The following is a 15,097-nucleotide window of genomic DNA, read 5'->3' on the forward strand; positions in this document are numbered from 1 at the left end:
AAGATTCATTCTAGTAATTTATTTCATATTATGTATGAAATGCAGTAATTCTCTCAGCCCAGTCATGTTGATTACTTTGGTGGAAAGGAAAGATGAGATGTAATTGCCCATTGCTTAGGATGACCTCATGAACACACTGTTGATTTATGACAGCTTTTCAGAAGTCAATCAGCACATCACAATTTCCTGCTTGAAATGCAGTCATTAGAGCTAAAGGTAATGTCAAAGTCATTGGGATGTGAGAAATCACAAGGACTGAGAATTTTACTGTTGTATTGAATTAATTGTTTAGTCAGTTTCTGTTCAGAAAAAATTGACAGCTATATGTATATCAGCAAAATTACCCAATACATAAAATTATATCCTTAACTGATGAACTTTATCCACATACAATGCACTGGAGGTGATGGTTGAACAAATATTTATGCACATATGAATCAAGGATTATTTAGAAGGGTAGTTGAAGAGCACTTCACTTGGTGAAACCTGGCACAATCCTAAAAGTTGTATGCTCATACAGTGTTTGGGGGCATGCAGAAATATGAACTCATCTCATTCCTTGTTGACCATATGATCTTACCTTCCAGAAAAAAAAAATAGTTGTACCATTACATTTTTTAATTGTGTTTTTCCTCTACAGTGCATTCAAAGCCTGCCATCCTAAGATCAAAAGTTTTTATTTTGCTGCTGAACATCTAGATGATATGAACAGGTAAGAAAATCTAGCAAAATTCAAGGACCCATTCCTTAAATGTGACGCTTCTTGAAGCTACTGATAGCTCAGGTATAATAAATTACTTATTAGTCTAAAAAGATAAATTTAATTGCTGAGAAAATAGGTGCAGAGAAACATATTTTTCTGACTGGCTTCATATGTTAATTATTTAATTCAAAAAAATTACCTGTTTTTTGATACAAAGGTTTGAAATCTATAGAAACGTGATTCCATGTTTCTAAAAAGAAATTAATGCAATGTGTGAAACAACATCCAAACACAATTTCAGAATTCCAGGTTTCTGGTTTTGGCTGTGTGGCACCTGCAAAGGTGAGGTATGTCCAACTCTGCTTCCTTACATACTCCCAAACATGATGCTTCCTCTGGGAGTCCTTCTGTTTCTTGTCCTGAAGGGAGTAAGAAGCTGGAGAAAGATTTAAAGCAGTCACTGTTTTTTTTATGCCGGTCTTGAAAAAGGAGTGGAGGTTACAAGTAATGAATTTTGCAGATTCTCTCCACTTCCATGAACTTGGATGTGAAATTTTTGTTGTGTTGAATTTGATGGGGAAAATTTCAGCATTTCAAAAAGACCAAGACTTAAGTCTTAGTTCTTTGAGTACTGACTTTTACTGTATCTCTTCTTGGCCAGTTGTGCAATTTTTCAGAAAAATGATTGAGACTTCAGCACAAAATAAACACAATTCCTCTTAATTCATTTGAATGGTAAATTAGAACATGAATCCCATGTTTATTCAAATATTAGGGGGTTTATTTCATTTATTTTCACAATATAAACTGACATAATTCAGTTCAAAATAGTATACCATTTTCATCAAATGACAGAGGACACAAACAAAAATCTATTACTGCAACCTGAGAATTGTTCTATCTTAGATAATGTCTCTTGATATCCTCGCTGACCAGAGCTGTTTTCAGAACAGAGGAAAAAGGAGATAAAACTGAATCAAAAAAACTTAGCAAGTCCTGTAGTCATGGTTTAATCCCTCCTGTGTGGACTAGATTCAAGTACCTGGCAGAGCACCTTCAGGATACTACCAGTTCATAGCTGATAGTATTTGGGTGGAAAGGCATGCTGATACTACACTGTGCCTGCTTTCCTTTAGAAATAGCTGTCTGTTAACATTTTTTCAGAAGTTTGTGCATGACTGAGGCTCACTTCAAAAGTTTCTTCACAGTTAGAAAACATAAAACTTTTTTATTTGTTTGTGAAATTTTAGACTTGCCTTTCCTTGATAATTCTGTCAAACCAGTTCCTCAAAATGCAGTTTGTTGTGCAGCAAACCGAATAATGGCATGGTCTGTATTCAACATATCCTGAACACAGCAGTAGCTGAATCATTTCTGTCGGCAGGTCCTCACTCAGTATGACAAAGCACCTTCTTTTTAAGGATAGAAATTTATATATTTTTTCAGTAATCAGAAAGCAGGAGCAAATGGGCTGCAATATTTTAAAAATATATTGCGCAGTGTAAAACCTAAGAATTAAAATATTTTTATCTTACCACCACAAACAGTCTTTTTACCATATTTTGAAATTAGTGCTTATTAATTCCTTTAGAATGAGCTTGACAAAGTTTGGATCTGAGTTATACACATGTAAATTCAAACTCTGTCAGGGTCTGTGGAATTACTTGAAATTCTTACATTTGAGTTGCCATCAGAGTCTCACCAAAGAATTTTATTTTTCCTCTTTGTTTAATGTTGTAGAAAAATTAGTTCACTTTCACAAATATTCAGTTAACTCAATAGATGGGAAAAAGTGACTGAAAAATAGTCTTTCCAATGCAAGGATAATAAAATACTTCCTGTCTAAAAGTATTTTGAAGCCTAGATGAAGTAGAACATGGAATAAAATTATGAAGTTAAATTAATTCTCTTTTGATCATTTTATGGGGATTTTTTTTTTTGTCAAGTTTCTGGCATAAATTCTAGGTATATATCAGGCAGTCATTTCAGTTTTGTTTATACTTGAAACAGAAGAAGCAACAGTAGAAAACTGCTAATACATAGAATGACTAAAAGCTCAAAATGGTTCTATTCCTTCATCCCTTGTATAAAATGATTTATATGTAAAAAAAAAAAAAATGTTTGCTAGCTATGTAGTTTTTGTTTGTGTGTATCTACTCATGTAAAATGGGTATTTTAATATCAGGTAATTCTGTCACTATTCAAATTTTCTTACTACTTTTATGACTGTGCCACACCATGGTGCTGGTAAGGAGTCTGGAGAGCTATAATCACTGAATTTTGTTGCTGTGGCATCTGAAGTCCCTTTAGTCCATATGGTCACACCAGCAAAATGTTCTTTTTACATGTTAGCATGCTTTTTCCATGTGAGAAGAAGGACAGAATATTCTTTATAGATGCAAAGTACTTTTTCTAGTGTAAATGCATGGTCATGGAAGCATGTTGCTTGGAAATTAATTGTTATTCTCTTCACTCTGGTTAAATTGCATTCAGGTATTCAGAGACACTCTAAGGTATCCAAATTCCCATAGAGCAAGTTCATCCTGTAGCCTTGAGGTTTATGACTAAGGAGAATTTGACACCTTGCTTTGACTAAAAGTATTGCAACTACCTGAATGTGAGATAAGATAGAGAAATGTTTCCTACTAGTCTGTGAGAGTGAGCGTATTGTGCATCCTTCCTTACAGAAATTGCAGCTCTTCAGAAAGTCAGGGGGTTTTAATCCTGTTCTATGTGTCATAAAACTGTTTTAATTGAATACTGACAAGAAATGAATGTGCTGCTCTTAAAAAGAAAAAAAAAAGGAAACCTGAATGACTGCTGCAGTTACCAGTGACACTGTATTCATTGCCATATCTAGAAAACAGATCTTAGAATTCTCACAAGAAAATTGAAGCTGCAATTGCTTTAAAGAAGCAATATTTTCTTGGCCTCTTGACCTCCAAATGTTACAGTGCCTACCAGGACACACACACTGAAGGGAAGAAAGATAGAAATATTCCCGTGGCCTAGGGCTTTGTATGTATTAATATGCATATTAAGAAACATTTCTGTAGCTGTATGATGTCCCCAGTGCATTGTAACCCAGGCATGTATTACTCCTCTTCCATTCTGCAGGAGATCTGTATGTTTCCTCTTTGATACAAGTCCAATGTGTTGGATTTCTCATACACTTCTAACCTGAACAAACCAGAACTCTGGCCATGCTTTATAAAAATAATACTAATTCCCTAACCCTACCTTAGGACGCTTTAGCAGCCACACATCAGAAAATATGCAGAATAAGTCAATACCATTCCTTTAGTTTCCAGACTGGCAAATTACTCAAAAGCTGTGGTTGTTCACAATGTACAACCACATCAGTGGTTACAACAACCTTCTGGTTCACCCCACAGGCACTGCAGGTCATAGTTCAAACCTCAACACAGATCATGACCTGCAGAAATTCATTACAGGTGAATTCAGTCTGCTGTCTCTCTCATGACTGAGAGAATGCTACACATTTCCTGGGCTCTCATTAGATTTTATTTTTCAGGAAATAATGCTTTTCTGGAAACAGTAAACTGTCATCTCTGTAAGCAGCATCAATTGACTGTCAGTTGAGTGTTCATTAATTTAATTGGTTACCTCAGTAATAAGCAAACTTAGCAGACAATGCTATCTCATGTTTAGGACAGAGTGAAGGACAGGAGAACCCTTATAACTCAATTGTCTAATGCTTTGTGGTCAGCAGCCCTACCCAGTAGGGATCTTAGGTGGCTGTTCCCTGTTGGCAGTACAGGTGAGGGTGGTAAACCGGGGTTGAACTTGGAATGTGAAATCCTGAATAGGTGAGAGGCAAGCAAAGCACCATCCCCAGTGTCTGCCATGCCATTTGACAGAGCAGATGCTTGTCATCTTGTGCTGCTTTACCCTTTGGGCACAGACAAGTCTGTGACCTTTGTTGGTCCCTCTGCAGCACGGGGCTGGAGTGCTTTGGGTGAGGTTCCTGCCTCTGTGCCTCTGATTTGAGATAGCAGAGCTGGCTCAGCTGACCTTTTATTCCCCAAAGGAGGTCTTCACATATCAAGAATGTGAGCCTAAAATATGGCTTTGTAGTAGATAATCTTTTGGCTTTGAAGGTGTAACATCATTGTCTGAGAGGAAGTTTGTTGGATTTCGGTTGCTGTGTACTGCTTGTTTTTATGACTGTATGCCACTTCCTAGTAATTACAACTCAAATTCTAAGTGTCCTCCTCAGCTTCCCTATTCTTCTGGCAGAAATTTTGATTGTGTGGTAACATGAAGTATTCTGCAATCACTTTAGGAGCAAATCCCTAGCTTTCTTCCCAATGTACAATGATTTATGGATCATTAATATGATTTACAGATCTAAAATGTGGTCACTGTTTGTGCAAAGAGAGTGGCAGTCAGTGGAAAGTGTCCCTGCCCATGCCCGGAGGATTTGTAACTGCAAGATTGTTAAGGTTCTTCCAACCTAAAGCATTCTATAGTTCTCTGACTCCATGATGACAGGAGTTAATTTCTAGGAAAGCAGCTGTATTTTATGATTTTATGCTTGCCCTGCACTGCAATGTCTTGAAGACAGGCATGCAGGAGGCATTACAAAGGTCTGTCCTCTGCTGAGACAAACATCCTGATTCTGTGCATGCAGTATGCAAAGAAAACCCACCAGGCACAGGTTTCTGAAACAGGGGTTTCCCATTCCTGAAGAAAGCCCAAACCTGACTGGAGTTGTCTTTCTGTATACCCTAGCAGTTAAATTGCAAGCCAGTAGGTTGGCAAACCAGGCCTGTCAAATTCTGACTGTGGGATGACTGGAGCAAGTAATTCCAGGTTTACCATGGAATGGACAACACGGGAGAGTGCCATGGTGATTTAAGCCTCATTGATGAAGGACCTGATTCAGTGTAAGCAATTGGCTAACGAGTACACTGAGAGCCCCATGGGGGAAGAGCGCAGGTTGAAACTGCCCTGCTACAGACAGTTCAGTGTGTGCATGGCAAGGACAGCCCTACTAGAAGAGAGCAGCAACAGCTCATTTGCTTTTTGGATTGGGTTTTTTTTTTTTTTGGGGTTGGGTTTTTTTTTTTGTTTTTTTTTTTTTTTTTTTGACTTTGGGTGCTGGGGTTTTTTGTATAGTTTTGTTTGGGGTTGTTTTTTTTTTAATTTGTGCAGTTTATGGAAGCACTTTTTCAAAGCTAAATGGGGATTAAAGCCTTAGATGTGAATTGCATTGAAGCAACTATCTTTCTCCCTGCATTTCTCTGACACAAACACAAAAGTGAATTCTGATATGCCTCCTCTTTGTACACGGCACTGTAGGTAAGCTCTGAAACATAATGGCATAATTAAACCACAATTTCTGTTTGGGAGTGAACCTGTTCTTTTTACTGCTGTTTTCTGCTCTGTTCCTCTGCTAAGTTGCCAATTCAAGCCTTAAAATATTACTTAAATCTCTGAAAAGTGGTATTTATTCTTAAGAAATCAGAACAGCAGGAGTATTTGTGTGATGGCATATCTGTGAGCAGCAGACTTAACAGCTCTTTGATTATCTCTAAATCCTTTATTTTACAGATGCTTGACATCATACATGGTTTTCCATTTGAAATAAAATCCTTGCTGTGAAAACAGTTTGTTCAACAGCAAAATCACAGATCTTTGGATACTCCCTGAAAAAGAGTATCAAAGAGAGCAGCTGTCTGATATGAAAAATAACATTGTCCTTAATCTCCTTCAGATGCTTCTAGCTTTGTTTTTGCTAGAAAAGCATATAAAAATTAAGAGGCTGGATCGGTATCACTGGTTTTTTTTAATATTATTTCAGATGGCTCAACAGAATTAACATGCTTGCTGCTGGCTACGCAGAAAGAGAGAGGATCAAACAAGAGCAAGGTAATGTGTTGTTATTTTGATTTCTTCTGTCAGCTCTTATCACAAGTTCATCTGTTCTCTTTTCCCTGCTGTGTATCAGGCCTCATTCTCATCATCTGAAAGCAAATCACACATGGGTATTGCTGTTATTGCTTCAGAGAATTCCTCCTCTGTCAGGAGTGCTGACTAATGCCTTCGGACTCTGATCTGCAGACACTTCTGAGATTATTTCTGAGAAGGCTGCAAAGGATAGCTAAAAAAGCAGATATACTGCCAGTAAGCTCCACTATATAGTACCAAGGAATCTGTGTCCCTTATCAGAAGAAACTTAAGAATCTGGAGGCTAAAAAAAAGATTTGAAACATTGCATTTATGTTTGAATTCACAGAGGGCAGGAGTGCATGAAACTGGTCTTGGGAACAAAACCATTTTTCTAAAGCCTGTTGAGATAATTGGATTTATTCTAAGGACTTTAATTTTAAGGCCACTTAAATGTTGTGATTCCTACTGGGTTTACTGTATTGCAGTATGTTGCTGCAGCCCTGTTGGCATTTCACTTGGAGTTGTAGGCTTACAACATTTTACATGTTTATTTTTTTATGCCTAATATTTAATGGATTTAAAAAGCAGCATATATAAAAGTGTGTTGATTTTCTTTGAACTGTTGCAGTAGGAATTGTATTTGCAGACAGAAGAAAGGAAGGGTCAGTCCAATTGTATTGTGGAGGTTGTTTCTTAGAATTGCCAGTGACATGAATGCATAGCAGGGTTCCCATCCAAGTATCTACTTTGGCAAGCAGTTAGCTTTTGAATTCATGCTCTTTTTAACATATGTACCCAGCAGCAGGCACCAGAAAATTGCAGTGATGGTGATGATCCAGAGCTTATCCAGATGCCTGTCTGCCTGCTTCCCACTCAGCCAAAACTTCAGTTTTTAATTCTGTGGCTCTGAAGCCTTAATCAGAAAGATTTTGGGTTTTGGGCCAAAAAACTCATGTCATTTTTGACACCAGGCCCTCTGCATTCACACAGCCCAGGGTAGCAGCACCATGCTTGCTATTCTTCAGTCATGTTCTCAGTGCCTTACCAGACCTGGAAATCAGTTTGTGAATCGTATTTCCTAAGCAGCACTACAGTAACCTGTTTGAAAGAACCTGTGTACCATCTGTTGTCACTGCTTGAAGAGGCTGTGAACAAACTGAATCTCAGAGTCTTCAAGGAAATCCTCTGTTTTGGCATTCAAAGCCAAATTACAATTTTTATTGACAGCAGGTTGGCACTAGAATTACAATGCCATGTGGGACAGTAAGTGAAAAGGTGTATGTTATGCTAATGTTGTCCAAGTGCACAATTACACATGATACACCTTTCAAAATCCAGATGGACGTGGAGAAATATTTTTGCTACTAAGAAATCACTGAGTAATAAAATAGCAGACGATCCAGATAGGCATGAGATGATGTGCATACAGGCCTCATGTAGCTTATTATTAAAATGTCTCCCTATTGAAGATAATCAGTGAATCCCCACTGACTATGCAAATTATATGCTAGGCACTGACAGAGTTCTTTATTACCACTCTAACACCATTCACTCATGTTGATTTGTTGTAGGCAGGTAGGTAGAAGGGTGCCCTCGTTGTGTTGCTTAGTTGTGTTTAGTGTGGGAGGCAGTATCACATTCTGCCCTCCCTGCTCTACACTGTTTTAATGCCTCTGGTGATTTTCCTTGGCTCCCAGCACAAGGGCTGTTACACACCTCAGTAGTGTCCCTAATTAGCAGAGGCATCAAGTTAGCAAAGTAAAACCTCTCTATCACTTCAAGCATTTTTGCAATTATAGAAACTGTGAAGCTGGAATTTTCTATATTCAATGACTGTACCAATTGTCATCTGCATATTTGATTTGACAAAAGCTCTTTTATTTCTGTGCGGTTCAGCCCTTTGCAGCAAAGCTTTATAATACCTCTGAAACAATTCAACAGGAGTTGTCAAATCTGTCTCAATTAAGAGTTGAATGGTTCTGAATCTAAAGTTCATAAATACATTTCAAGAGCTTCAGAGATGCACGAATCATTGAATTGTGGGTGTACTGCTGAATAAAATGTTACATTCTGTACAGAACAGTTTTATAAAAATACCTTCAACTTTTCATATGAAATACAATGCGTGTTAGCAATACATCAAGGGACTTCCTTGGATGGAGAAGTTATATACTTTCCAGTCACATAAATCAGAGGGAAAAAATACCTAGTTTATATAAATAAGAGTATATTTATTCAGGAAATGGCAGATCCATGTTGGTTTACTTATAATATATTCAGTCTATTAGTCATTGAGAAAACTTTCAAGATATGCCTGATGCACAGAGTTTGTCCATCACTGAATTGGACGGATCTACAGAGGGAGATACAGCAACTGTTTCATAGCATCATACATGTTTTGGATGGACTCTATTGAGTCAGTTGCCAAAAGCAGCATTTATAAAAATTGGTGGGAGGCCATTTTCATACATTTTATCTGAAAATTGACCCCTGTTACTGCAGAAATTTTCAAGACAAGCTATAGGCTGCCAACAGAATTCCCTGTCTGAGATAAGGTGTGCAAAAGTGTCATCCTACAGTGTTCTCTTGTATGTGGATTTGACAGCAAGAACACCTTCGTATTTTAGCCAAAATTGGAACCTGCAATGAGACTGCTAAATTTTGCTTTCAGAATAAACAGTTGAGCTCCAAGTCTGCAGAAATGTCAGTGAACAATGCAGTTCTGACAGGTCTCTCACCACACAGCACACCATGAGGCTTTGCTGCAATAGGAACAAACATGCCTACATGCCAACATTTTCAACTGTTTTAAGTTGCTGGAAACAAGTTTTGTTAAAAGTAGGATTTATTTAGAAAAAGAGTTTTCAGTGATTTAGTCTTTCATTCACCAGAAAATAATTATTTGCAGATGTCTAGAGACATAACTGTTAGGATTTTTTTTTATTTTGTAGTCATAAAAGCTTTACTGTTGCAACTTATTTATTATACTGTTTAAAGAGAATGTCTCAGCTATAAGCTTGCAGGAAGCAAATGAAAAGGCTCGGAGTAAAAACAGAATTGCTATTGTGTGGAAAAATTGAATAGATATATATAAGGCTGTTCCCACCAATACTAAAATCTAAAAAAATACAAACTATAGAGATTCCTATTCCAAGATGATGTCATTTAAAGGTAAGTTTATGATTTAAGTCTTGAATAAGATTAAATATGGTAGATCATTGGTCATACAATACAGCAATCGTAAGAACATTAAAGACAAAATTACATGTGGTGCCAGCTCAGATTTTTAGTTTAGATCATTTGTGAGGCAGTAATCAGTCTTTATCTCCTTATCTATCAAAGACAGAGTAGTAATGATGCACTATGTTGAACACTTGGGGTGAAGTGAAAATTGCCTGTGATTGATCTGTGAGCAGTCTGAGCTATAGTGTCCTGTCCTACAATGATTTACCCAAATACAGTCAGAAACAAAGTGACACCAGAAATGGTTGTATAAGTCTTACAATGTGCAAAATTAAGAGTTGTCTGTCTTGAACTGAGTCGGCAGTTAACTAGGGTTTTTTTTTTTTGCAGGAAATATTAAGGCTCAGTGTCCTTTCAGTAAGATGCTGTTCTGCTTCAAAAAATATTTGTAACAGAATAAATTCCCATGTATGATATTCTATGTGGTTTCCCCTTTGAAATAAGCTTGGCCAAGACTTATTTCCTGAAAAAAATGAAATGTTTTAATTAAGCTTTAAACTTAACCCACAAAATGTATGTCCTTTGTACTTCCTCATCCTTCTTTTTGAATTCTGTTCTTAAAGGTCATTTTCATATTTTTGCTTACCATATCACCTTTATGTTCTTGCATGGACAACAGGGCAGCAGCTGTTTTATGAAGCAGATATATGATATAAAGTTATTCTGTCTTGCCTTAAATACCACTGTTTGTTATTAGAAATCGAATTGAAAAACATGTCTAACTGGTAGAATATAATGGAGAAAATGGGTAGAGAAATAGCACTGATTATTCATGGGTGCAATAACTCCTACCTGTTTGATTTTCCAGTTGGTTAAACACATTTGTTAATGTTATTTGCAGTTAACAAGACTTTAGCAAAGCTGTGTTTTTAATAATTTCTGTTAAAACATATTTCAGTATTTTTCAGCCAATAAATGTCCAATCATAATTATTTTTGTGGCTGTATAAACATTTGAAAATCTGATACACATATTAAGAGTATTCTCTATGCCTGTTGCACCTATAAGGTCTGCACAAGAGTTAAATTTGTGGCTCATTTTCAAGTTGCTGTCCAATAGCTCTGTAATGGGACATTAGGTTTAGTATAACCCATAATATTTAAAATTTTCCCTCTTTAGATTAAGACAATTCCAAGATGTGGTAGCTAACACTGACAGCATCAGCATTCTGGTATTTCACTGCCAGTAATACCAAAGGAGGAATTTCGTGATTTTTTCCTTCTTGTGAAAGCAAATCTCTGATACAAAACTGCATCAAAATGCTTTGGCAGTTTTTGACCTGATCCTTGTGTGACTTGTAGATTACTGGAGTGAGAGCGACAAGGAGGAAGCTGACACTCCATCAACACCCAAGCAGGACAGCCCCCCGCCCCCGTATGACACGTACCCACGGCCACCTTCGGTGAGTCACCTGCAGCTGTCCCCAGGAATGTGTGCCCAAAGTGCCACCTCTGTCTGCTCTCCTGCCCAGGAGCACGCGCACCCAGGATGGAGCTCGACCATGTGGTTTTTAGTCAGTGCTTGACTCAAGGCATTGGTTAAGCAGCACACACTGCAGACTTCAATGGCCGTCGTTGCTGTTTGCTACTGGTTCTGTAGAGAGCGGGGATTTATAATCCCACTTGCTGTACAAAATAGATTAAGTTACAGAAGTCTTTCTTCTTGTTCTTCTTTCATGATGGACAGCTACTTATCCATGCAATCTCTCACTACCCTCTTATCAACTTTCTGAGAAAATGTTATTACCTCAGGAACAACACAGACTCTTTTCTAAGGCTCCAGCAGTTGTTCTGTGAAGCATTACAGTAACAAATTACACTTGAATTTCCAGAGAAATGCCAGCATAAAAATGTTCTGTCTTGTATTGCAAACAGCAATACCAGGTGTTCTCTTACTGTGAAAAAGTAGGTTTCTTTTATATAGAAATGTAAATTAGAAAAAAGGGGGATTTTTCTTTTCTTGAAGTAGTTGTTGGTATAAAACTGTATTATAGACCTCTAACTTACTCTCCACTGGAAATTTTAACTTTCATCTCTACATACTTAGTGTTAACTAATGCATCTTACTTGGATATGGTTTTTGGAATCAACAATGGGGAAATTCAGGGGAAAGAGAGCATTCATGCTGTTTAATTTGAAGGCGGTACTTTGTCTTACAAAATTACAGACCTTTGAATGACAGTACTGAAGCACTACAAGCATGATTCCGAAAAAAAGCAAAATAGGATAAAGGGCATTTGGATAGCATTTTTAAGGTTTTGAATTAATTGGTTACATGTCTTCTATGTCTTCCATAATGCCATATTTTGCACTATTTTGCCAAGTTTTCTGCTAATTTTCATGGCTTATTTTATGAATTAAGTGACTTAGTAAAGATTACTTTATGAGTGACTATCAGTATTTGACCTACAGGTGTGGCATACAGACATGAGTATGCATTAAAATTAGGATCAGGACAGGTTAATTAGGTAAGTTTGCAACTTATTAATGAGCTGGGTGCCATGGCTGATAATGCAAAGCGACAGGTTATTATTAGCACAGGTCTCGGTGTGCATTGATCTGAAGGTTGCTCGTTGCTGACCTTGCAGATGAGCTGCACGAGCCCCTACGTGGAGCCCAAGCACAGCCGCCTGTCGTCCACGGAGACATCCCAGTCGCAGTCGTCGCACGAGGAGTTCCGCCCGGAGGTGGCCGGCAGCGCCACCGAGTCCCCGGTGCGCAAGACGGCGAGCCAGCGGCGCTCCTGGCAGGACCTCATCGAGACGCCGCTCACCAGCTCGGGACTGCACTACCTGCAGACGCTGCCGCTGGAGGACTCGGTGTTCTCCGAGGTGGCCGTGGTGTCCCCCGAGCACCGGCGGCAGTCCACCTTGCCCACCCAGAAGTGCCACCTGCAAGACCACTACGGCCCCTTCCCCCTCGTGGAGGGTGAGCGGATGCAAGCGCTGAACGGGAATGGGGGAAAGCCCCGAAGTTTCACTCTGCCTCGGGACAGCGGCTTCAACCACTGCTGCCAGAGCCTCTCAGTCGGTGCTGCCGACCACCACGAAGAAGCGCAGCAGAAGGAGGTGGAGGAGGAGGAGGAAGAGGAAGGCAAAGCAGCAGAAGAAAACCAGGAAGATAAAAGTAAGTATGGGATATTTCCGTGGCTTTTCAAGTGTCCTGTTTGTGTAATGTAGAGGTTGTTTTTCCTTTTTCCTATCAAATATCCTCAACAGTCTTTCAACATCCCCCATGTTTTACCAGGTCCCCCTTGTTGCACACCTCTTCGGTCTGCCTTATGTATGAGACCTAATAACCAGAGTGCTGCATGACCTCTCACGATCACCAGACATTTCCCTGTAGGCTGGTCACCAGTCACCTTCTGCTAGTAATCCTTAGCTGAAATGGATTTTGCTTCCATGCTTTCTTCAGATTTACACTTGCTCAGTGTCCTCCTCCACTGAAGCGTGTGTTTCAGGGACATATTTGGTCAGATTTCCAGCCAACCTCATGTGAGCTGTAAAAACCTCTTGGTAAATCCTGGAGTGCAGTCAGGCTGTGCTTGTACAGTATCCAGGCAGGCAGGTCACAAGACATCCCAAAATCTGTAAGAAGTTGAAAAAGAGAAGGTATTTTCCCCAGTTCCTCTCATTGTGATTTACAAGGGAAGAAATTCAAAAAGCATTTCAAACAAAAAAAATATATAGAGAACAACTGTGACCACCAAGACTTAAAAAAAAATCACAATGCTGAGTAACTGTCAGTCACCTGGCACATAAACTCCAATATATAGAGAACAACTGCGACCACCAAGGCTTAAAAAAAAAATCACAATGCTGAGTAACTGTCAGTCACCTGGCACATAAACTCCATAGATATTAGTGCTATTTATCAAACATAATCCAAATAACCAGGGATTAGAGAAGGTCCCTGCCCCTCCTGAACATGTAAACACATTTTTATGTCTGTTTCATGCTCTGTCCTTCGCTGTCATTTGTGGAGCTTCTCAGCATGTGCTGCTAGCAACATTGAGTCCACGCCCAGGTTGTAGGGTCAGTTGGTGAAGCCTGTGCTCATGATTTGTGGGGTTGCACTGCAGTTAGAGTATCTGAAGTGGCAAAGAAGGCAGGATAGCCCTTGAAGCTCTCCAAGGGTCTCTGCTATCTGTACCTTCAAATTCAGCTTTTTCACTGCAGTAAAGAAGTACAAAATTGGTTAAGAGAGAGGAAAGGGTAATGAAAGTTTTGTGAGATTAACTACTTACCTAAGTTGATTCATTAAAGTTAACACCTTTGTTGAGCATTAAAATTCATGTGAATGTTACTTATCTGCCCTAATGTTATATACTTGGGAGAAATCAAAAATTTTCCAATGCCCTTATGCTTTAGGCATTACTTTCTAAACATCTCCAATTCTATACTTTCTTCTGCTGCTTTGAGAAAACAGTCGTTTCTTTTGCAGAAATTAAATTTGATGTCATTGAAAGTTTAAAAAGGCACTATTTCAATTGTTTTCATGCATGACACTTTGCAAAAAACTGATACATTTATTAGGGTAGTATTAGATTCTTACTGACTGTGAAATGAACCTGTCTAATTAACAGGGTTAAATTTCATCAACCATGCAGAACATTTTGTCCTATTTTTAGCTTTCAGATTTGGATTTCAAATGGGTTTTTACTGATAGAAATATAATTTTTAAAAAAAAAAAACAAAAAACTCCTTACTGAAAATGGAAAGGGTCAAGGAGATTTTCCACTGGCTTTGCTGTGCTATTTGGGCACTACTTACAGATACCGTTGCAAGGTCTAAGGGCTTTTTTAGGTGTTTTAAATCTCGATTTCAATGCTTTTGTGTACCTGGTTGTAGCATTTTATAGCATGCTAATTACTATTAAAAGGCTGTTGCTTGATTTCATGGACTGGGGCTTTTCTCCATCCTTCTATTCTAATTCCCAGAAAAGGAGAACAAAGGTGTAATTTTTGAAATAGTCTCCCTGTATACAAATACTTATATTTTTTATTTGAGTGCGGAGGTTTCCTTGGTTGAGGCTTTAACAGGAGATTATTTTTGAGATATTGATGACCAGCTAGACAGGTCAAGTGCTCATGATGAGTTGTTGACCTTGAAATTATAAAACCAGAAGTAAAATACTGTCTTGTCTGTTGAAAAGTTTAAGTGTTGAATTGCTTGTTGCTATGACTGCAATGTTCTGTTTGCAGTGCTGACTTTTTCCAGTGCCCTTACCAGTAAAA

General features: G+C 38.4%; 1 protein-coding gene across 5 annotated transcripts in view; it reads left to right on the top strand.

Moving 5' to 3' along the window:
- The window catches only part of CNKSR2 (connector enhancer of kinase suppressor of Ras 2), a 205,411-nt gene that overhangs the window by 153,453 nt on the left and 36,861 nt on the right, over positions 1-15,097 (top strand). For 4 of the 5 annotated variants that reach the window (XM_041399957.1, XM_041399958.1, XM_041399955.1 and 1 more), the window contains 4 exons: positions 641-712; positions 6,531-6,598; positions 11,164-11,264; positions 12,450-12,987. In XM_041399957.1, coding sequence (XP_041255891.1) covers positions 641-712; positions 6,531-6,598; positions 11,164-11,264; positions 12,450-12,987 — 779 coding nt within the window. Of the gene's footprint in view, positions 1-640; positions 713-6,530; positions 6,599-11,163; positions 11,265-12,449; positions 13,444-15,097 lie in introns of those variants that run through there. The other variant, XM_041399954.1, reaches the window with a different exon arrangement.

The sequence above is a fragment of the Onychostruthus taczanowskii genome, unplaced genomic scaffold (assembly GCF_017590055.1).
Source record: "Onychostruthus taczanowskii isolate IOZ18803 unplaced genomic scaffold, ASM1759005v1 scaffold17, whole genome shotgun sequence".
Lineage (NCBI taxonomy): Eukaryota > Metazoa > Chordata > Aves > Passeriformes > Passeridae > Onychostruthus > Onychostruthus taczanowskii.